The sequence below is a fragment of the Panicum virgatum genome, chromosome 7N (assembly GCF_016808335.1).
Source record: "Panicum virgatum strain AP13 chromosome 7N, P.virgatum_v5, whole genome shotgun sequence".
In the NCBI taxonomy this organism is placed as follows: domain Eukaryota; kingdom Viridiplantae; phylum Streptophyta; class Magnoliopsida; order Poales; family Poaceae; genus Panicum; species Panicum virgatum.
In genome coordinates, this window is record NC_053151.1 from 29,877,720 (window position 1) to 29,901,003 (window position 23,284).

The following is a 23,284-nucleotide window of genomic DNA, read 5'->3' on the forward strand; positions in this document are numbered from 1 at the left end:
CCTTTGGGGTTTCTTCACCTTTGGCTACTTCGCTGGTAGTAGTAGGTGTTTTCCTGACGTGAATGCCTTGTGTCCAGAAGGAGGTGCAGATTGCATGCTACGGCATGACGAAAAAGCACAGAGGGTAGGCAAGGCAAAGGTAAAGGTCAAGAAAAGGAATGGTTGGTTCGTCCAACCGGTGCCATGTTGACTTCTGAAAGTGTGAAGAGCCCGTGGTTGAAGAAACAAAAGAACTTGGCAGGCATAAAACATTTGTACTTGTCTAGAGCAGTAGTCCACGATGTGTGGTGGTAGCATAATTGAGCACCGTGCTCATCACGGAAACTAGACGAAGTAGAAGATCCTAACGTAAGACTGCCGCGGACCATACAAACCCTCGATAGGTAGTAAGTACGGTGTTCAATTGTTCATGTCGTCACTGCCTTCTGCGCTGTTCCATTCTATATTAGTCAATAGTTCTAGAACGCAAGAAACATCCATTCAGAGCCTATCGAGCAGTACCCTATCACGCGCTATATCATAGCAGTCAACTGTGCGGGGTTCTGGAAACTTGAAAAGAGAGTAACTAGGACAGCAAAATCTTGCCAAATAACAGTGCTTCGGAACGGTGCACTTTGTAGAAGATGTATTCCCAATTTCAGTTGCAACTGTCATCCAGAATGGATCACGACTTCGTGAATTGCAGAAGGTGCGACTCTAAGTTTCCAAATGCTAATACAACTGTAACCACCAACGCACTATGTTACCTGTTTGTTGTTCTGAGTTACGTATACTAGATGATCAGCGCGCTAACGCCGCGCCTGCAGTGAAAGCGTGTATGATCTGTGTTATCAGCGTTTAGCGTAGTACAATAAGTTGCATTATGGCTGTATATTACAGCATCAGTTCAAAAAAAGGAAAATATAAAGTCAATATACGACATGCAAATTTATTAATAGTACGGGGCGAGACTGAAGAAAGATCTATCAATTTAGGTCTACAAAGCACATATATAGACATGAAAAAAAATGTAGTATAGAAAATAAAACGATAGGATCTCTTGTAGGCAACAAAGGTTTTAACATATTGCAGCCTTCTTTCAGCACAGTTAATGCTTAGTGAAAAAGACATCTTTAAAACCTTTTCAAAATCTACTCGTATGCCAAAAGAGCTCAGTTTACAATAGCTGCAAAAACCAAACAAAGCATCTCCAGCCGTCTCCCTTTCCCCAAAAAACTAAGGCAAATCTCAATAAGAGTGTCATACGAGTGTCATGAGCATTAAATTTGCTGACATGGTAGAACCATTACGAAGAGAGGATGGGCAGTGTCATAGGATGTGAGAGGAGTATCATCACCATAACACTCTGCCTCGTTTACGTAGTTCACAATTTTGATAACTATGCGATGACACTCCCCACTGAGACTGGCCTAATGATACTGAGAGAAATATATACTCCAGCAGTTACCCAAAACATCTCACTTTACCAAATAATTATTGGGTTGTCCTAATATTTAACCCCAACTCTCCTCAAATAAAGGAAGAATTTTAGCTCTTCCAGTATGTTAGTTGTATTAGGATACGGTTACTGAGGAACTGTAAAAGCATCTCTTCTAATAATCGATAAAAATGGAATTAGAACATCCCAATATTATTTTACTTAGAGATATTTATTAGGGAACTGTTGTAGATCAAGCTGCTAATGGTTCGGGGCGCACCCAGTTTTAATAGTCTGGTTTTGCTATCCGGGCTCTTTTGGTTCAGTGTCAAATGGGTTGATGTGTCTAACCATTGGTCTGATTAGGTTTGTTTCTTCTTTCACAAGGGACTGGTTTGATACGGATTGAGCTTTTGTTTTCGAGTTCATTTGTTGGTTCGAAAGAATCATTTTGGCCAATTAATGCAGTTGAATAGGCCTGCAGCGCGCATAGGCGAACGTGAACATCAGCTGCAGACCTACAACGTGGACAGATGGAGCTAGCTAATTGCATGATGAATGTGGTCTGGTTTAGTTTGGTTTTAAAAGATGATGGTTTGAGATGGTGTGCTGTACTGGTGTGGGATAACATATATTAGTAAAATGGTTTGGTGCAGTTATGATCTACTTCTCGAACCATTATCATTGAGATGCTCTAACAATAAGTCGCTAATAGCTCCCTACACAGATATGACAAAACTTCACCGGATTGGGAAATTTTGCCGAGGTAAGGACGACGTAGGACAAGTTGGAGGCACGACGCGTGATGCGGACGACAGGCCAGGTTGGACCCAGAACTCATCACGAGTGCACGAGCCGAGCAAGCCCACGCGTCTGCCGCGTGATGGAAGGGCCGTCATGTCCCAGCGGACACGCGGCACGCCACCACAGGTGAAATAGCGCTGATGCTCCCGTAGGCCTCGCTTTTCTTCCTGGATAAGAAGGTACATATGTATGGTTTTTCATTTTCTTTTCTGGTCGACAAATGTAAGATTTGACTAATGCAAGCTTTTGTGGGATTTCTCTGCTCCGTATTATGATGTATAAGTTACCCAAATGGGATAAGGGTGCACTAGATCCAGGCAAACTTCTTGCACATAAAAATCATACACGTCAATATATATTGCAACCCACACTGTGCAGTAAGAATGCTTGCAGATATAAGCCCAGATGTGCACGGCAAGAATCAAAATTGATGCCTACACAGAACCCAAAATATCAAAATGACCAAACTCGCAAACTCTGTAATTATCTGAGGGTGCAACCGCTATGTACATAATAATTTGATGACCTAATGTAGAATCACAGAAAATAGCCATTGAAACTAAAATTACTGGAACATTGGAGAAATAATAGCATACGATCAATTAAAATGTTAATCATGCTATATTTGATCAATCAAAATGTTAACCATGAGAAGTGCTTTACTACTTCCTATTGTTAAATGGATGCCATCAGATCTAACTTTTTCTATATATAATCAAGTGTTCCATGTAACCATATAATCCTTCAAAACTTGAAGGAAAGGTTTTCCATGAAAATCCCTATGATCCGTATTAAAAAAGGTTATGACTATTCCATCTGCATGATCCTACTTTCGATATAGTTCCAAGAAAATTAAAGATCAATAGGATTACCATGACTCATGCTAATTGGGCTTTGTCTTCTTCTAACAGTAAATGAATGATGGACCTGACCACTTCATTGTCAACAAATGTTGCCATCTGAAACAAGACAATAAAATCAGCTATTAGAAAAGGGATTTGCAGCATGAGGGCTAATATGTTCTGTGAGCTCTGTTAAACAGACTTTTGTACAAAGAAAGTTTCTTTACATTGTGTGAAGCTGTCTATTATTCAAAGCAAGTTATACATTCTTACATATACAGTTAATAGATATTAAGCAACTGTATAAAGAGATGGTCCAGAGATGCTACAGCAGCATAAAATTTCCATTACATCAGCTGCCCGTGTTTCCCCTTTCATATGTTCAACAAGAGGAAGACACACCATACCTCTGGCTTTCTTGTCAGTTCTTTCAGAACAGCATCAAGTGTTATTCGAAGTTGCTTGAATAAAACAGCAGTCTGGGCAGTAGCAGACAGCCTCAACCATCCATCTATAACAACCACTCCTGTCTGGAAACAGAGACTATCAGTATCCCTTCTGAGAATTCAGATATCAGCTATCATATATTATGTGACCATACATACGAGCTTTCTAGGACCTCTCCAAAAAGGAAAAAAAAGTTTCTATCTGATCCACAATTCCACATGACCATATAGACCTGGGTCAAACCAAAATACCTAAAGTATAGCATCTTCCTAATGTGGTGCCCATTTCCAATTTTCACATAGAATATGGACAGCACATGAAAAGTTCCAACATACAACACACTACCACCGGAAAAGTCACATGGACAAAATCTTTCCAAAAGAATCAGAAAATTAAGATCCAAGTGCCTCCGGTAGAGATAAAACGAGGATGATGACGTTCAAGTATGTCTAGTGTTCGATGAGAGTCAAAGTACCTGATGTTGGATCACCATGGAACCACCAAACAGAAGGAGTGAGTATGGAGAAATGACGCTAGTATCACGTAAAAACACCTTCGTTGTCTCAACCTGAAAATAAGAAACAGAGATAGAATAATAGAATGAATAGTCAACATCAGAAATTGATAATCCGAGTTCATCTTGGTTGGTGTGCTGATCATAAATCCATATTCCTTGGTACAACAATATACTCAAATTGGACAGTACTTAACTCTCAGCAAAATAAATTTGGACACGCAAATTTTCTATGGATCAGGTATACAAGACCCACTCTTATGCATAATCTGAATGCAAAGGTAATATATAGAGTCTAGACCGGTTGCCATTGATAACAGTTGACACAAAAACATATAACTAGAAGCATACCAAATACATAACAAACTTCTCTATGGAACAAGACAGCAATGATCCCTTTTATGTAAGAAAAACAAGCATATACCTTTTCAAGAAACACCAAAAATGGATATCGAACAGCTTTCAAGCTGTGGTTCACAGATGATGGATGTATATGGACTTCTCGCCTTCCATCATACCATCTAGGACGGTCCTTACTGAACAGAATATCAGATGGCTTTCTTCCACCTAAAGCTCCAGGATCAACACCCTCCAAAGATGCTGCAACATTAGGGTATAGACCTGCACATATGACCGACTACACAACACAAATGTCATGTAAGCATTTTTCGTACAATGTGTTGACATCATATCTATCTACCAAGTGAATAATTAGTAATGTGATAAGCATAATGATAGCATTACACTGACAACAAGTAACGGTACAAGATCATTCCAAACATACTTTTGGTACATGTCCAAAAGTTGCTGACAGTTGAAAAGCATTCCAGGCTCATTCAAACCAAAAACAAGAACAGAAGTCATGCAGTAAATTTATTCCTATCTAATGGAAGTGAGCTTTCAATATACACTGCATTCATTTCACTTTGGTACACTAGATCTGATCAATTTTTGAACCATATACATGAAGATACATAGTCATTCGATCAATGACACTGCAATATTGCAACCGGAATCAATATTCTCCAAATTAATCATGTGTCGTTTTTCCTTTTGAAAGCAAACAAAGGGAAATGACTAGTATCAATATACAAGGGCCAGAAATCATGTTATTACCTTAATAACTGAAGTGCAGCGAGCATACGCATTGAATGGAAGCGACATATTAGAAAACCAGATCTCAAGATTACTTTTCCTACTCCCCTCCTTAGGCCTCTGGAAATAGAAAAACCAATTCATAGTTGAAGATTGACTTTGATGTCTTTCAATTTCAGATTAGAGAATATGTATTTACAGTAGTATTGACAAAGAGGTAAGGTATATGATATTTATTGGATTGAACTGACCAAACTACCTTAGCACATCATTGATTATGAACTTGCCAGTTTTTTAGTAACTTAGTAAGTTAAAGTCACTTAGGTTGAACTGAATTTAAAGCATAAGTGATTTTTGATCAACTTTGTAAGTTTAAAGTTAAGTATATGGATTGCAGTCTACAAAAGTTTGTTTCTATTAAGTAAATGTTCGATGTTTTCTGTCTGAGGAAGAGAGGAAAGGAGAGGGAGCAGACTTGTTCTCAACCCAAACATTCCATTGAAACACAAACGACCAATTCTATGAAGTAAACATACCATACTATCTTTAGGAAGATCAATAAGTCCAATATCAGCTAACAATGTGCCAAACTGAAGACGCATGTCCCTGCAAAGAAAATCTACCTGATTAAATACTTGTAGTGGATAAACATATCACATGAGAATCTTAGTAACTTCTACATTTTTATGGTAAGCTTGAACACATTTTCTGATTAATGATAGCCAAAAAGAAGCTTCTGAATCAACTTCATTATGCAATATAAGATATCTGTAAGTAAGGAAAACAACATAGCAAACAAAAAACTAACAGAGTCAGTAGCAACTCAAAATGTCGCATTTCCCATAACTAATACAAGGGAGCTACAACGTTCCAAACCAATAATTGGGTTTTCCATGTCCACCTATGAGCTTTGAAAGCAAACAATTACAATGATCCCTCAGAAGCATACTTATGATTTATGAACCTATGCTTATCAATACCTGGTTCACAATGTTACCTGCTAAACTTCAGGTGGTTGTGCACCATAACCATATATGGCATACATAAAGTGCATAGATAATGGCAGCGGAAGAAAAATGACAAATGGATTTCAACTAAATATGTAGTTAAATATTCTCCAAAAACAAAAATGCAGTTTACATCTTTAATGAGAACTGGTATAAAAAGAGTTGCTGAGCATCTTCATGTATGTACTACCTTCATTGGATTGGATTGGATTTGAGTATTTGTTTTCCCCGTTGGGTTAGGTTTAGAGAAAATTTTGTATTATAAAACAGGCAATAGAACTAGTTCCTCCATTTGAAATATAATAGCACCCCATTCTCACATTTGAAGACTCCCAATCTCACATTTGAAGACTGAGAACAACCCCACTACTTTGTAAGCAAACGCCCAAAAAAGCCTTAGGACATCTGCTTTTTTGCATCAGGTTCTGCGTAAACATGATTTTAGCTTCTGATGAAACAAACCTGATCATGTGCATCACCGTACTATTCAAGTAAAATGAATGGCAAAACTGACGAGCAGATTTAGCTCCATGCTGCAATTCAAAACCAGCTTTTTAGAAATCCTCCAACCACACAGTAAAATTTATGATAAAGTAACATGATCCTAAATACACATTAAAAGCTGCCACACAACGCAACAGAAAAAATGTATTCTAGAAGAGAAGGAAGTAGTTTATAACCTGCAGCAGTATTCTAGACCATTTGTCGTACGCAATTACCATTACCAGGTGGTCTGATTGTTTATTATCTGTTGCAGAAGTAGACCCATCAAGGTTCTCATTCAACAGTGTCGCTTTTGCTTTCTCGACATTTTGCTTCTGTAATAAAAAAGAGTCATGAAATTCAACATCTAGGTCACATAAATTGTTCATCATTGCAGTCGCATAATACCTCATCTTTCGGAGAGATAAATGGGGATTTATAGCTCAGAAAAGCAGCAACAGAAAGAATTGGTGATAAACAACCGAAGATAGCACCATAAAGCATCATCTGCAGTCGCATATAAAAAAATGAATCAAATCATCAGCATGTGAAAAAAAAAGATCCATCAAAACTATAAATTCATAACAAGATGTATTAGTTTTTTCTTGAACCGGGAAGAGGACTGCCTGTCGTCAGATTAAGAACTCTAAAGTTAACTACATCTATTGATTTTTAAGAACCCGGAAGTTACTGCAGATTACATACAGAAATGCACAAGAGGCCAACAGATATGAAAAATAATGCATGATAATTTCCTATAATGATATAGATGTGCAATGCAAAGGGGCATGGCCTACACAAATCAAAGTAAACAGGACTCTCAGAAGAGTTCAAGCTCGACAAGCAACTTTAGCATGGCTCTAATTGTAAGAAAGCAGGCCATGAGCCTTCACCAAAGCAAATTGTTGAGCTTAAACAGTTTGCTTATGTTCAAGCTTACTCAAGCTGACCTCAAGTTTATGTTATCATATGTAATGCCCAATGCTGAAAGGTGCACGTATTGTTCTGTTAGTTAGCTCACTTGAGACATCAGCTTGTACAAGCTTGGCTCAAGCTCGACTCTTTGACAGCCTAATGTTAATTCTTGTACAGAAAAGGATAGAAAATAAGGCAATATGCTCGGAACATTCTTGAGATGTGTAACAAAAATTAAAGAATTAATTTACTGAAATTTCAATGGGAAAAGTTTCAATGCAAGATGGAGACAGAGAATAGAATGTACTTCGTGTTGGATCGTATGAAAAAAGTCTGCTATTAAGCGTTACTGAAGATTAATGAGAAACTCCACATTGTAAACAGCACAATCAAGTTACTTTGCTCAAATTATTCATGTCAAATAGCCACACCTTTCCGATCAAAACATCAACAGGCAGTTTTGCTAGATGATACCCAAGAGGTGACAACTCCTCATGTCCTTCAAATGCTCCAACCTGGATAAAGCAATGGCAGCATAGTATTTAGTTGAGAACTACAGAAAGGAATGCCAAGATTGCTATGCATACTTTCACTTACTACAATGTATACATGGTTAATAAACAGAAAGAATAGAACCTTGTATAACAAGTCAACTGCAGAGGAAATAGCTTCTTCGTTAGGGGGCTCTACTGCCTGGAACAAGACATGATAAAATGTGAGCATATCACTAACAGAATGATATGCACAACAGCAGAACTAATACAAATATAGCTTATCTATAAAACCTATATAATTGGTCCCCACTACAAGGTACAAGCCATTAACTTCTATTTCTCTCAACTCACATTGCGCCACGTCATCAACAAAATTGTGTCCATTCGATCTTAAGCCAAGTTTAATCATGACCGTTGATTCATCATTCTAGCTTATGTTTTTTCATCTTCTGTTCTCCACTCAAAATAAATGCTCACTTTGCTTTAACTTTCATGTCTTTCTATCTCCTTCCCCTACAACAAGTGCTCCACTCAAAATAAATGATCAAAAAACCCATGTACTTTTTCCACCAGCTCGCGGCAATCAATATAATCAAGCCTCAAAGTTGCACGTCCATTATTCACAGTCACACATGTATCGTCATGCATGCATGTCTGCAGGGGCGGAGACGGGGCGGGCAGGGGCCTGGCCCCCCTAATCAAGGTGATTTTACACTGTAAATTTCCAATTTAACCAAAATTATACAATCTTTTCTTTATTAAAAAAATCTATCATTTATGTTTTTTAGCAAACTCGATCTAAATGCTTATTTATCTTACTGCATGCTCTCCAAAGCGTTTTTTTTAAAGAATTATTATATCTTTTATCATAGTTTATCGAAAAGCTCTCAAAAATCCCGCAGCAATGCGCGGGGAATCACCTAGTTACTAAGTAAATCGTGATAGACTCTATAAAAAGGTGCACAGGAACTCAACCTCTTGGGCACAAGTTAAATAAAACTTGCAGATATTGAATAGAATGTGATGAAACTGAAAGAAAGAGTGATTGCGAAAAACAGAGGGAAATGTACCTTTAGCAGGAAGGATTTGATGTCTCCGAGATGAAGTGATTTTATTTGCAGGCACAGCTCAGTCAAAGGCATCCGCAACATCTCAGGCACCTTCAAGTATAGATTGAATATAAATTCCCGAAGACTACATGTGCTATTTAGGAAACTTTTGATAGCCTTTGGCAATGATATTAACAATAACATAAAACATAACTCATTTGTGTCAAAGAAACATCTTTTCCACATATTACAAATGGACAATACAGCCTCCTTGCTTCTGTGCAGATGTGGGTTTGCAATTAATTAATATAACTACTACCCTAGAATTGATTGATATATTGGAGACGGATTAGAAGGATGAGGTAGCCAACAGGGAACAGGGAAAGCCTATCAGAAAGAATGGTCACCATATAGGGAATAACGGAAAGGTAAAGGCACCAAGAGAGATAACTGGCTTATATGAGAGGCAGACTAGGAAACCATTAAAAAAACATAACTAGGGCCAGTGATAACCTGAAATGGACGCATAATGTTTTCAAATCGATGCCTGGTATACAAACAGAAACATAAACCAGGCTTCACACGACCAGCCCTTCCGCGTCTCTGCTTTGCATTTGCACGAGAAATCCAATCTTCTACTATGCTTGACATTTTCTGCAAACATACAAGACAAAAGAATTATTAAATACTTTTGTTCCACCTTCTAAGATTATACTGTTTCATAGGAATTTCTTTCTGTCAACATACGACGCATAATGAAGTAAACAGAGCTCATGCACAAACACAAGAACTGTCGAGCTAACCAAACAGCCATATTGAGCACCATTTGAGTATTGCTTTAGGACTTGTTGGCTAATGAATTTGAAAGTCCACATATGCAAGCAAACCATGAGATGAACACAATCTGGCATCATAGAAGACTATAACAGTTGATTCCAGTATTTAGTGCAAAGACGTTCAAGCACTAGCCCACGTGCTCATTTACAACATTTCTTCAAACTCATTTATAACAGATAATCTTCTATTTTTTCCATGTTTACAGGTGAAAATAAGAGAAATCTGACCTTCCGTGGGTTAAAACGGTTCTGCTTGTGCTTTCCAGTATCAACTACATATATTACATCATCAATTGTAATGCTGGTCTCTGCTATGTCTGTGGCAACAATAACCTGCAACATCATGTAGTAAGTACACAGTATATCTGTGAGGACAGAAGTGGGGGTAATCACCTTGCGGAATTTATCTGGTGGAGACTGGAACACTTTTCTTTGATCAGAGGGTCCAAGTAGTGAATGTAAGGGAAGGATCCAATCAGATGATGCCCCTCCAAATCTAACTGAAGAAGATAATCTATCAATCAACATGTCAATCTCTGCAACTCCCTGCAGCATTAATGGTGGGAAAGGATATGCCCTTTAATGTAAGATACATATTAGCAAACAAAGCATTTAGCTGATGTAAAACCCTTACAGGAAGAAAAACTAGAAGAGCACCAGGAGGGCAGTTCTCATCAATAAAGCATATCAAGTCTTCCAACAGATCAAAATCAATCACATCTTCGTTCAACCGTTTCTGTGTTATCAACAGAAAATATTCAGAATCAAAATATTTTTAAAACAGAAGAGTGCAAAGTATAGTTCAGATAAAGAAACTCACTAGATTTTGGTTGGTTCTCTCACTGTATGACTTATAGTAATCAGAAACATAATGAGGGTTAACATAGCCTTCAGAAAGAGTTGACTCATCACCCCATGAGGATAAGACAAGGTTCTTTTTGCCTCGCCGGTTATTCACTGAGCTGCTAGCATGCTTCCACTGAAAGAGAGTCAAAAAACAATAAATGTAAGTATAGCATTAATGGTAAAAAACAGACACCAAGTATAATGGAATTCAATTGGTTAGCCCTGAGGATCTCATGGGCAGTGACAGAACATACAGTTGCGGAAAACACATACCATACTCTTACCCATAAAGTAGTCCTATAACCAAACAGGGAATTCTCAGCTTTATTGCAGGCAACACATCAAATACTTGGTTCATGTTGGGCTGGTAAACTGTGTTATACATTATTGCAAAAGAAGTTGCACGACCAACAAGATTTTCCATACTCTTAAAACGGACACAGAAGACTAACAGAACAAGCCTATATCTACAAATACAATGAGCAACTGAAATATATACAAGTTCTAGCCATACAAAAGAAGCAGCAATAGTCACAGGTCTCCAACACAACAGATGAAGAATGTGTACACTATCAGGTGTGAGAATTCAGAATACGAAACCTTTTCCCCATGTTGTGCAAAGTACGCTCCTGATGCAGGAGAATCCAATTCAAGACAGTACTCCATCTTCTCATAAACATCCTCAAGAAAGTGAGTTGACACTGGATGTGTTCTTCCTTCAACACTGATCACAGGGCATTCTCCAAAATATCGTGCAAATAGGCTTGAATCTACCGTCGCAGACCTGATTATAAAGAACATTGGAATAAAAACAAGATTAGCAAGCCAACAAATGCAAACAGTAAGAAAGAAAATGCAATAATTAAAAGAAGTAAAGATACTAAACCAAAAGGGGATGGATTTTACATGAGAATCACTTTTAACTTCCTTCCTTGTTCATTGGAGCGTTTCTCAACAAGGTTCTTAAGAACAATAAGCAGGAAGTCACTCTGAAGGGAAAAATAAAGATTGTTTACCTCATTAGCATGGGAACACACATGACATTTTGTAACATGAAAAAGGATAACACACATGAGTATATACCAAAATAGTACGTTCATGCACTTCGTCTACGACAACATGAGTAATATCACTTAAGTCCCTGTTTCCCTGAAACATATTGCATGGACAACAGATTATATTTAGCAACCATCAGGACATGATACAAAATTAGATTCTCCTTTTATTAGCTGAAAGGCAGCTTCAAGTTTAACTAGACCAGACCAAATGAAAAAATAGATATCATCTTTGATTAAGAAAAATGCATGAAACAATAATTAATATGCATATGAGGACACTACTCACAGATAATTTCCTGAGAAGGATACCAGTAGTGCAGAACAAAAGTTTTGTCCTCTCATTCCTAAAACAATAAAAAAACATTATATTTTTGAAAGACATGTAGTATATATATAAAACTAAATGGTCCAAAGCCCAAGGGAAAGGAAAACAAAGAGGTAAAAAAGTAAAAAAGGATGAGTACAGGGGGGGGGGGGAGGTGTTAACACATAAGAAAGGATTTTCTACCCAAGAGAAAACATCAGACATATTATGTACAAATTACAAGTTATACTAATAAACCTTCAGGGATCATGTGCCAAATTGTAAGCACTGAGCACATTGAACATGTGCATGAGAAAGAAACGCACCGTGCGCTGTCAAGACGAACTTGATATCCAACAAGTGAATCATTCGATCCAGGTGAAGATTCACACCTTTCATCAGACACTCTCTCCGCAACAGAAATGGCCTATACATATGTAGATCAATCCCAGTTACTTTCGATTATATCTGTTTGATAAAATTAAGGGCATAGGTAGTTTGTGATTATGTAAAGTTTGGAGTCTTAGCAAATATGAAAAGAGCGATCACCACAACAAATGATCTCCTGATAATGCAAATCAGTTCTGATGGGAGATTCAATTAATATATAGATTTGCAAGTGATTTCATGAATAAGGCATGCAACTTTTGCATAATACCACTGCTAATCTTATGATGCTGTCATCAAAGAAAAGATAAAGATCTGCATCTTGATCTTACCGCTATCCTCCGGGGCTGAGTGCAAATTATATTGCAATATCCTCCAAGTTCAGAATCAATCATGTCGTCCAAAATAAACTGTGGCACCTGCAAATATGAAAAATATTCATGAATTCATAATTCTGGAAATTTATAATTAGCCTACAGAAGTTCAAGTTGCATCATATTCATTACAAAGTACTGAGAAGAGCGTACATACAAATATAAACATCGTATCAAGAAACACTTCTATACATATCATGAAACAAAAATATAAAATCGTTTACTGTGAAAGGGAGATTAATAATGAGACAGGTTAATTAACATTGTTGACACTACTACTTCCAAAAAAAATATCGCTGGCCACTGTTAAGGGCTTAAGCCCGGTTACCAGCCTTGCCGATTCAGTTTTTGTTGATTCTAACTTTGACACAGAAGATTCACTAGCCTGGTTTGTACAATGTGCACTTGCAAAGAACAAGTATGAAGGCTGGGCTCACTCCCACCGTCTATTGCAAGCTTTACCATTTTAAGTGGGCATCTGCAATGTGGCTGCTGTAACTTTGAAGGAATATTGAATTGTTTTGTGAGAATTGAACCCAGGACCAGAGGACGTTGCCCAGGACTGGTAAGAGCGTTACTGCTACGCTAGCTGCTGTGTCATGTTGTTTGCAAATAGTAAGAAACTTTTGAGAGAACTCAAATGAAACAGCTTTTTGCCCGTTTACACAGCTACAAGGGCATTTGTTTGGGCCGTTCCTTTTATTTCAGTGGTGCATGTATTTATGTATCAAGGGATGTGTGTGTGTGGTGGTGGGGGGGTTGATGTGTGAGTAGTTTTGCACAGCTGGGTTCTCTTTCTTAGTAAAATGATACACAACTCTCCTGCATGTTTGAGAAGAAAAAGGAGACAAATGAGACTGTAACAAATTATTGACATAACAGACTCATCTACAAAGGGAGCAAATGGTTGTATGATATGATGCACGACATGTTGGCTTCCACTCGGAACTATTGGCACAGAACATAATTGATATTTGATATGTAAAATAATTTGAATGAAAACGAAGCACAGGTACCTGAGTTGTTTTCCCACATCCAGTTTCTCCACTAACAACAATTACATCGTTGTCTTTCAGCAATTGTAGGAAATGTTGCTTCTGTTTAGCTATTGGTAGAGAAGCTCTGGCTTCCAGCATTTTCTAAATTCCAGGTGAACACAAGAATTCATCAGTAATAAACAAAGAAACGAAAAATACTATTATTAGATTGCACGTTCATTGCATACCAAGTAATTCGGTAGCTTCTTTTTGTCTTCCAACTGCTTTTTCAAAATTGCACTCTCTGCATGCTCTGGGGATTTCACTCCTAATTGTGGAAGAACAACAAATCACACTTTAATTATTAGCTGATAGAAGAAATAGAACTACAACAATGAGATTATAGCTTTCACTCATTTGACCATTTTAATTAGAAGGGTAGCAGATAGAAGCAATAGAGGCCCAATAATGACAGTATAGCTTTGACTTATTTGACCATTTCGTTTATAAGAGAAAAAATATTAACTCGAGGAATATATATGTGGTAGGGAATCAAAGCTTATTTGTTGTTTCATGCATGTCAATAGATAATACAGTGTTCCATATGATTCATCCTAAAAAGTGGCAAGGAAAGAAATTACATATGATAGCAACCTTGATGATGCACACTGCCCAGAAAGTACAAGGAAATGAAGAAGGTGAATGCAATTGCTCAATATGCCAAATGTAAGTAATATGTCTGCCATCAGTGACAACCATTTCTCGGAAGGAGGGGGGACGATAATCATCCACAACCAAGATTGTTTATGACATTATTCAGAAATATGTTTCAGAAACAAGTAATTGAATTGATGACTTGTATTGACAGCTTACCCATACAACTCATCATGGCAGTCTCTCTCTTCTCATGTACAGATTTGTTGTCTTCAGTATCCCCAGTATCTACAAGTATTACACCAGCAGAAGAATCTTCGATATGAGATGTATCTGCATCCATATTCAATAACATATCTACAAAGCCAGCTCTTCGACTATCTTCAGTATCCAACACCCTTGATGTTGACAATAATTCACCTGTTTTATGGAAACATGCAATGTGTAACACAAAGACCCGTGATGATTCAAAAGTCAGTAAAGAAGATATGAATCAATAGCATCAACCTTCTTGCCATCTTAAAACAAGTGACGAGTATGGCTCAGTAAGCAGCTGACGTAAGGGAAGGTCAGCAAAGAATTGATATAGAGCAAAAGCTGCAACTCGACTTTGTGCTTCCTGTTCACAAGTTCAGTTAATAATGCAAATTTAGATAAGGATAAATAACGTTATTCTATTGTGAGTAGTTATGAATTGACATCTCATTATACCATGCAGGTATAATGATAGCTATTACCACGAAGCATGACAAGTTGACAACCATGAGCATATGTATCAGAACAATAATTAGCTGACATAAAATATTTATAAGAAGCCTTATCATACAAAGTAATAGAAAAGTGACCTCAACAGATCCATATTCTTCATCTATTTCAGGTAACTGAATTTTCGTCAAGCCTCCAGCCTTCCGACTCTTACCACGGCCAGTAGCACCCCGCAACACGCTAACAGCATACACAAATTTACCACCTTTCTCAGATACTTTACTATATTTGGGTGCTTCCCAACCAAGTCTCTGACAAAACTTTTGTAGAACAGCTTTTGGCATTTTACCAGAATCTCCCTGTAGTGGGAAAGTTGAACAGTTAGAAAACGTGCAGAGCAGAAGCACAAGTCAAACATGAAACATGTTCCATCAATATGAAGAAAAAGGAAAAGCAATTGGACCTTCTTCCATATATCATCTATGTTCCCAAGAAGATGGCCATAACCATCATGTGATAATTTCTCTATTTTTTGCTGTTTCAATATTTCTGGAGCCACTGCATCCCAAGCAGATGAGTCTTCAAAAAACATGCCATCAAGCTCTACCTCCTCTTCCTCTATCACCTTCGTGCAAGTTTCGACAACATCCTTAGGAGTTCCCTTTTGCAAATCAGATCCTTCATCAATATTTCCTGGACTGTCAGAATTATTTTCAGCTACCCCTAAATCATTCTGACCACCCTCAACATTTGCAGTTTCAGAATTTGAAGAGACAGAATGTGCAGAATGGCTTGTATCTTCCTTCAAGCCTCCATGCTTGGAATTCTTTTTTGCAGCTGTAAAGTGGGATGAAATCATAAGATAGATCTGTCTGAACTACGTAAAAAACCTCAAAAACTTATCAGGATCAAGTTATTAAGAACTAGTAGACGAGTTATAACATGAATATAATAATACAATAATTAAGTTACCCTTGCTCTTCCGCCTACTTGGTTTTGCTTCAACAACTTCCAAACTTTGTAAGCAGTGATCTTCCCATGTGGAGGAATCATTAGAATTTGCATCCTCCTATATCAATGGCAGCCACACAAAAAATTATACCATAAAACAAGACATAAAAAGAAATAAATGGAAGAACAGAAAGCCTTGATAGAGGAAGATCTGAAAGAACTTGGCAGACGAATAATTTAATTCGTCATGAATTCATATGCGTAGGGTATTCCAATGTTGTGTACATTAAATCCCAGCATCAGTTTAAAATGTCATATAAAAATCCATATGATACAACATTTATGCTGTCAAGTTTTCATATTTTTCCCATTAATGTGTAAAAAGAACATTTACATTGACAACAACAAAATAACATAAATAATGTGTCATCAAAAGTACTTCCATTATATTCCCTAATTTAACTAGCATGGAGCTATTACAGTTAATGGTCAGAGCTGTATTAAACATAAGGTTAACAAACTCCAACTAGTGTTCAAAGAGTACTAAGACTCGATGACTCAACTCAAGTGATAAAATTACTTGTTCGTACATCAATACCTCCTCTTGTTGTTCCATATATTGCCGAATCCAAGCAGCTTGCGATGACCGCCCATCATCCAATGATACATTCTCCTCTCTACGCCCACCAATTCTGATTTCCAACTGCTCAGTGCTAGCATTCACCTCCCCAGGTTCGCGACTCTGTGGCACCCAATTTTCCTTGGCTGTGGACAGTACCTTAACAGAACCTTCAGTTCCTGCAACACACACCACCAATGCAATCAGCACATGATTCTAGCAAACAATCGATGATGTAATGTAAAGTATATTCTGTGTGCACATGCAGGAGAACACACACGTCACAAATGCATGTTCAGGAGCACGCACGCAGATTGATGAGGACACAAGCCCAAGAACAGAGAAATGTATGTCTACACATATTCACCGCCTGGAAGCACTGAACCATAAACCCTTCAAATTTCATACCTACGCGGGAGGAGGTGGTGCTGGTGCCACCGCTTGAGAACTTAAGGGGCAGCTCATCGCCTGGCAGATTAAAGCACAACCAGTCCAACGCCGACTCAAATGTCGCCGAATCCTGCCCCAAAAAAGCACAAAAATCATCAGCTCACAGGCAATTCGAAGTTCGAACACACAGTGAGGTCGAGGTGTGCTCGGGGAATGGGATACTCACAGGAATAGCGGAGAGCGCCTGCTCGATTTGCGCGGAGGTGAAGCCCTCGAGCGCGAGCTTGTCGTACACGCCACGCAGCCGCCGCGCTTTCTGCTCCCTCGACTCCCCGCGGGCCCCGGGACCGTCCGTGGACGCCGGGGAGGGGGCTGCGGAGGCGGAGGAGTTGAGGAGCAGGCGGCGGAGGCGGCGCTCGTTCTCCGACGAGATCTGGAGGCGCGGCGCCGCGGCGGCGGCGGATGAGGAGGGTTTGGGCTTCTGCTTCTGTTTCGACGCCGGCTGCTTCTTCTTCGGCGCCATTTGGCCTCGGCCGCGCGGAGTGTGGGGCGCTGCCCTCTGATCGTCTCCGGCGACGGCGGGCTTTCGGAATTCCGGAATCGCGGGGAACTGCAGCCTGCTGCTGGGTTTTTCTTTTCTTTTTTTTTTGGATAAAAGCCTGCTGCTGGGTTTAGCGCTTACCAGGGAGGGCGAAAATTGGTCACATAGCGCGCCGAAAGACGTCGAACTTCCGCAGAATACCAACGAAAACTTTCAGCCCCGTAAAATACGTATGAATCGTTACCCCACAGTAGCAGTAGCTGATACCCAGGCGTTGCTGTAAAATTTTTTAAATAAAATTTGAAAGTAAAAACACTAAGATGATTATATAGCAACATTCACAGATGGTCCTAGTGGATGGTGATGGGGTGTCTGATATAATAGGTTCATATATGATGTGGATGGCTTACATGTTGAGAGAAATATAATTAATGACTTTAGTGGGTGCCATCTATATAGGATATATATGTGATATATAGATGATGTGAATTTTACTTGCATGCTACTTTTTTTATCAAATCTGGTAAAATCGATAAGCTAATATAAGAAGCACTAATAGAATATTTGATCATATTATAGAAGAATAGATGATAAAAAAATAGCATATATATATATATATATGTGACTCTACGTCAATAGATTAAATATTAAAAATATTGTACATAGTAGAGATTTGCGTTAATAGTTTAAAGATCAAAAGTATTGCACGTAGTAGGTATGACATGGATATTTCTTGTTTAACGGATCTGGTAAAAACTGATAAGCTAATAGAAGAAACATCAATAGAATATTTGATCACTTTATAGAAGAATATGTGATGAAAAATAGCGTATTTATATGACTTTACGTTAATATATTAAAAATTAAAAATATGGATATTTTTTGTAATTAATAAGAGAATATGAATAGATTGCATTTTGTGAGATACTTAGTGGGAAATGATGCGGACATCTTGCATGAAGAGAGAAACAATTAGTGGGTGTTAGTTTGAACGGATACTAGGTGATACCCCGCACGTTGCTGCGGGATTTCTTAAATAAAATTTTAAGGGGAAATTTGAAAGTAGAAATACTAAGATGATTGTATGGCAATATTTACAAAAAATTGAGGGAAGGTATAGTGAATTTTAATTGTATATGATAGTGCATATCTGAGGTGGACAGTTTGCATATCAAGAGAAATCTCTAGTGAGAACCAACTATATAGGTTTTATAGATTATGTCACCTTTTCCACTAACTCGCCGCTGCTTCGCTTGCCTGCTCGTGCGGCTGGCTCCGCCTCCGGCTCGTGCTCCCCCTGCCTTGCCTTGGTCTCCAGGATGATGCGTGTGTCGGCCAGGTTCCCGAGCTCGCGGAGCAGTGCATGCATCTGGTCGGAGCATCGGAGGTGAGAGGAGCAGTAGGAGGAGCACGAGCTGACGAGGATTGGAGGCGGCGGATGGTGAGGGAGCTGGGCCGGCCGGTGCCGCAAGCGGCGAAGCTGGGGAGCACGAGCCGGCCGCACGAGCGGGCGAAGCCGGCGGCGAGCACGATGCAGCAGGGGCGCCGGCAAGCTGGGGGCGAGAGCACGCGGGCTGGCGGCAAGCGCGTGGGCAGGCTGTCTTCACCGCGGAGTGATTGCACCAGTTTCATTCCTGTTGCATCTCCGACTCAAGCATCTTCGACTCAAGCGTCCCAACTGTTCTTCCGGCCCATGGAGTCGCGGGTGTTCGATGACGACGATCCCGTGGACCGGACGCCGCGGCCCATGCTTGAGGACCAGCACAGCGGAGAAGGCGCGGCGGAGGCATCCGATGGAGGAGCGGTGGCGCTCGCCACGTACTGCAAGTACTCGACCTTGCGAGGGACGCATCCGGCGACGACTTCGCCGTGCTGGTGCCCGCCAGTGCACTCAGAATCTCCGAGACTAACGGGGTGGCGGAGCCGCATGCGCCGCTAGACCTGGTGACCGTGCTCGATGTGAGCGACAACATGGTAGGATGGGCACCATGCTCGCGCTGGTGAAGCAGGCCATGGGGTTCGTGACCGTGGGGCGCTCCACTGAGGTCGAGCGCGAGCGTGTCTGGGTGGAGGCGACGGACGGCATCGCGGCGGCCCGGACGACTATAGAGCGGTGGCGCGCACGCGGAGGCAGTACAGATCCTCAACAATCGGCAGCGCTCCGTGGTGCGGTCCACTGTGGCACGGGTGGGGGACTCCACGTGCATGGCGCTGTCGCGCGAGCTGCCGGAGATGCGCGCGCGGTAGACCGGTAGCGGTATGAGCTGTGTGCGCTTCCGTGCTCGCCGGGCTGAGCTCGCATGCGCAGCAGAGCGCCACGTCGCGGCAGATGGTGTCGGGCGGCAGCAGGGCAGAGACACCGGGCTTGCGCATGCGGCCAGGCGGGGGAGTTGGGGTCTGCGGCTGGCTCCACGCGCGTTGAGGCAAAGGAAGCACGAGCAGGTGGCGAGCCGGAGGCGGAGCCAGCCGCATGAGCAGGCAAGCGGAGCTGGCGGCGAGCATGACGGAGCGGGTGGTGAGTTAGGGCGTCCGCAATGGTTAGCTATTTAGCTAGCTAGATTTGATGTGGCAATGAAAAAATAGGAGAGAGAGTAGTCATTAGTGACGAGTAAATAGCTGATCTATTTCACGTAGTCCAAAAATATATGAGAGGAACGCGTAGGTTCCATAATATAAAATAATCTTTTCTTTTGTCTCTCACATCCATATCAGCAGATTAAATAGGTATTACTAACTATTACCATTGCGCACGTCCTTAGTGGAAAATGTGATAGAATGATAACGATTTATTTTTTCGGTGGTGTTTGAGAGGACCAAACATTTTTTATGGTATTTTACAGAAGTCAGACTTGCTCTTCGGTGTGGCATGAGACGGCGGCGGCGGTCTGCAAAACCGACTCAACGCACGAACGGCCGAGATGAGCCGGCACCCGAATGGACGCCTCAGATTGACCACCTTGTCGTATAAAGCGTCCACCCTCCCGTCACCAGCCCTAGCCCCCCTTTCTCCCCGCCGCCACCTCGCCCTCGCGCTCGCCTTCGCCCTCGCTCCCTCCCTCCGATTGCAAGAGCGCTCAAGGCGGCGACCGCATCTCCAAGATGGTACGCTGTTCGATTCGACCGTGTTGTTTGTTTTTTCCTTTCCATTTCGATCTCGTTTCTCCGCTTGGTTGATTGCTCTTCCGATCTGATGTTGTTCGTGGTGGTTTCTTGGGGACTCGTTGCAGGTGCTCCAGAACGACATCGACCTGCTCAACCCGCCGGCGGAGCTCGAGAAGCTCAAGCACAAGAAGAAGCGCCTCGTCCAGTCCCCCAACTCCTTCTTCATGGTATGCGTTTATGCCCTTTTCTCGCTTTCCGCGTGATGGAGCGGTGCAAATCGCCTGTGATCTGTGGGCGATGGCCCTTTCCGGCGGCGTCTGACTGGGGACCGTCTCTAATTGTGTTTGCTCTGTGGTTTGTTTTGTGCAGGATGTCAAGTGCCAGGGCTGTTTCAGCATGTAAGGCTTCTTGGTCCATGGTCCTTTTTGTTTTCTTTTGTTACTCATCAATTGCAATTGAGGGGGGTTACCTGTTGCTTGATTGATTCTTGTGTACAACTTTTATAGATTGTGATGTGCGTGATCAATAGTTTGCCTGTGTTGTTTGCTCTTGGAGTGGTGCAGAAACCACGTATAGGCGCTATTTCACCCACTTGTAATAATGTAGATGTTGAGAGGTTGCAGTGGCGGAGCCAGGATTTTTGAGTTGGGTATTCCCGCTTTCCAAGCAAATGAATTCAAAGGTGAATCCGAATAATAAACACCATTGATGAAAATTGGATTAATCCATATCCGATACAGAGTGGCACGGATATCATTTGAGATGTTGATCGTGGTGATAGGTTCGGTATTATGCATTGAAGATCTAGGGTTAGAGGAGGAAGATTGTGACGCTATGATAATCAAACAAAGAAAAAATAGTGGAAGAAGGGATCAAAGAATCTATTTTGTCTGTTACCATGTAGATACAGATGCTAATAAGATGCAGTTCTATTCATTTAAAGGATGTGTATATAAATGTACCAGAGGCTGTAGGTCGGATTATCGTGAGCACCAGCAGATCACGCTCTTTAGGAGTATATAGTTTAAGCCAGTAGAATGGGTAACTAGCTAACCAACATGCTAACAGTCATGAGTACATAAACTTGTTCTCCTTCAAAGAGGAGAGTGTCTGGCGTTGGGATGAAGCTCTGAGCTGCTGATTTACTCGAGAATCTTTCTTTTATATAGTATAAAATATATACACATGTATGCATCTGATATATGTCTAAGGTATTGATAAATTTGTTGGGTATTCCTGGGAATACCCAGGAATCTAGCTGGCTCCACCCCTGAGAGGTTGCATCCATCTTGCAAATTGTCTATCTATCATGGTTGATGTGTCCTGCTAAGCCTGTGAATTGTGATATTGTTATTCCATCCATACTTTACTGGGTTAACTGGGGTTCTACTTTATAGTTAGCAATTAGGGTTGCAATTAGTACTAAACTGTCAATGTATCGATTCAATTGTTTGACTTTTCTATTTTTTGCAATGCTAAGATTGTGTGGAACTAACTGATCTAAGGGTGCATCTTGATTTGGTATAATTTCATATTTTTTGTAAGGGTTTAGCAAAAGTTTTGTAGGTTGTTATCACATTATAAAGGAAGAAAATTGTTGATAGGTATAGAAATAGAAACTGCTATGGGTGCACTCCATATTTGTGTTAGTTTATTACCGGACTGATACAATTGCCTTATTTTGTGTGTTGTTTAGGTGACTTAATTGACAGTGCAAGTTGTATTTTTTAGAATTTCATAGCGTAATTCTTTTTTTGCTTGAGATGTTGCAAGTGCATCTGCCTTGGTTGTAGTATGCACTATGGATTGATTCCACTGAATTTATATTCTTGTCACCTCCAAGCGTAATTTATATCATTGTCATCTCCAAGCTTAATTTATACTATTGTCATCTCCAAGCTTGATTGCTCTTGTGTCTTTTGGATGTTATCCTTGTAGTATTTGTGGGACTTCTGTTCCTTCATTGCACTATGCACATGAGTTGATTCCGATGGATTAGGATTTAGATGGACAGACAGGATAACGTAAAAGCTAAGTTAAGCTTCAGTGAAATATATATTTTACCTGTTTTATGGGTTGCTAACAGTATTTAACTATCTGTTAATGTGATTGCAGAACCACTGTGTTCAGCCACTCCCAGACCGTGGTGGTGTGTCCTGGCTGCCAGACGGTGCTCTGCCAACCGACCGGTGGAAAGGCCAGGCTCACTGAGGGCTGCTCCTTCCGCCGCAAGGGCGACTAGGCTGCTGGTGTGTGCAACAGGGAGGAAAAAGATCGATGTCCTGCTGAGCAAAGTTTAACCTTCCCAGTAGAGGATTTTGTTAATTATGCCTGTTAAGCTCCTGTGATGAAACCTGCACTTTGTTTGAGTTCTGAAAGATTTCATACATACTCTTAACCTCCTTTTCCTTTGCTTATTTCTATTGAATTCATGATGGCGTATTTTAATTTCCCATTTACCATCTTCGTCTTA

General features: G+C 40.3%; 2 protein-coding genes across 7 annotated transcripts; one reads left to right on the plus strand and one right to left on the minus strand.

Moving 5' to 3' along the window:
* Positions 1–581: 581 nt before the first annotated feature.
* LOC120680822 (DExH-box ATP-dependent RNA helicase DExH7, chloroplastic-like) lies at positions 582–17,828 on the minus strand. Of its 5 annotated transcripts, XM_039962381.1 has the most exons (34): positions 17,395–17,827; positions 17,187–17,298; positions 16,758–16,957; positions 16,181–16,277; positions 15,672–16,045; positions 15,349–15,567; positions 15,011–15,122; positions 14,723–14,923; positions 14,098–14,177; positions 13,889–14,011; positions 12,831–12,917; positions 12,438–12,538; positions 12,094–12,151; positions 11,833–11,898; positions 11,656–11,738; positions 11,350–11,533; positions 10,724–10,882; positions 10,538–10,639; positions 10,297–10,449; positions 10,132–10,236; positions 9,581–9,721; positions 9,089–9,178; positions 8,161–8,217; positions 7,956–8,039; positions 7,018–7,116; positions 6,807–6,944; positions 6,589–6,659; positions 5,656–5,725; positions 5,141–5,239; positions 4,449–4,661; positions 3,986–4,078; positions 3,471–3,593; positions 3,094–3,180; positions 582–2,388 (listed from the first exon to the last, which is right to left on the minus strand). In XM_039962381.1, the coding sequence occupies exons 1-33, from the start codon at positions 17,689–17,691 to the stop codon at positions 3,100–3,102; spliced, it is 4,272 nt and encodes a 1,423-aa protein (XP_039818315.1). In that variant the 5' UTR covers positions 17,692–17,827; the 3' UTR covers positions 582–2,388; positions 3,094–3,099. The 5 variants fall into 5 exon arrangements, with proteins under 5 accessions (XP_039818315.1, XP_039818313.1, XP_039818316.1 ...); XM_039962379.1 differs by having other exon boundaries at positions 10,132–10,449; positions 17,395–17,828; XM_039962382.1 differs by lacking the exons at positions 582–2,388; positions 10,297–10,449 and adding an exon at positions 2,450–2,655 and having other exon boundaries at positions 10,132–10,292; positions 10,555–10,639; positions 17,395–17,828.
* A 2,767-nt stretch (positions 17,829–20,595) lies between these two features.
* Positions 20,596–23,263, plus strand: LOC120682511 (40S ribosomal protein S27). 2 transcript variants are annotated; one of them, XM_039964464.1, is made up of 4 exons: positions 20,596–20,811; positions 20,937–21,038; positions 21,181–21,209; positions 22,750–22,920. In XM_039964464.1, the coding sequence occupies exons 1-4, from the start codon at positions 20,628–20,630 to the stop codon at positions 22,789–22,791; spliced, it is 357 nt and encodes a 118-aa protein (XP_039820398.1). In that variant the 5' UTR covers positions 20,596–20,627; the 3' UTR covers positions 22,792–22,920. The 2 variants fall into 2 exon arrangements, with proteins under 2 accessions (XP_039820398.1, XP_039820399.1); XM_039964465.1 differs by lacking the exon at positions 22,750–22,920 and adding an exon at positions 22,927–23,263 and having other exon boundaries at positions 20,654–20,811.
* Positions 23,264–23,284: the final 21 nt, after the last annotated feature.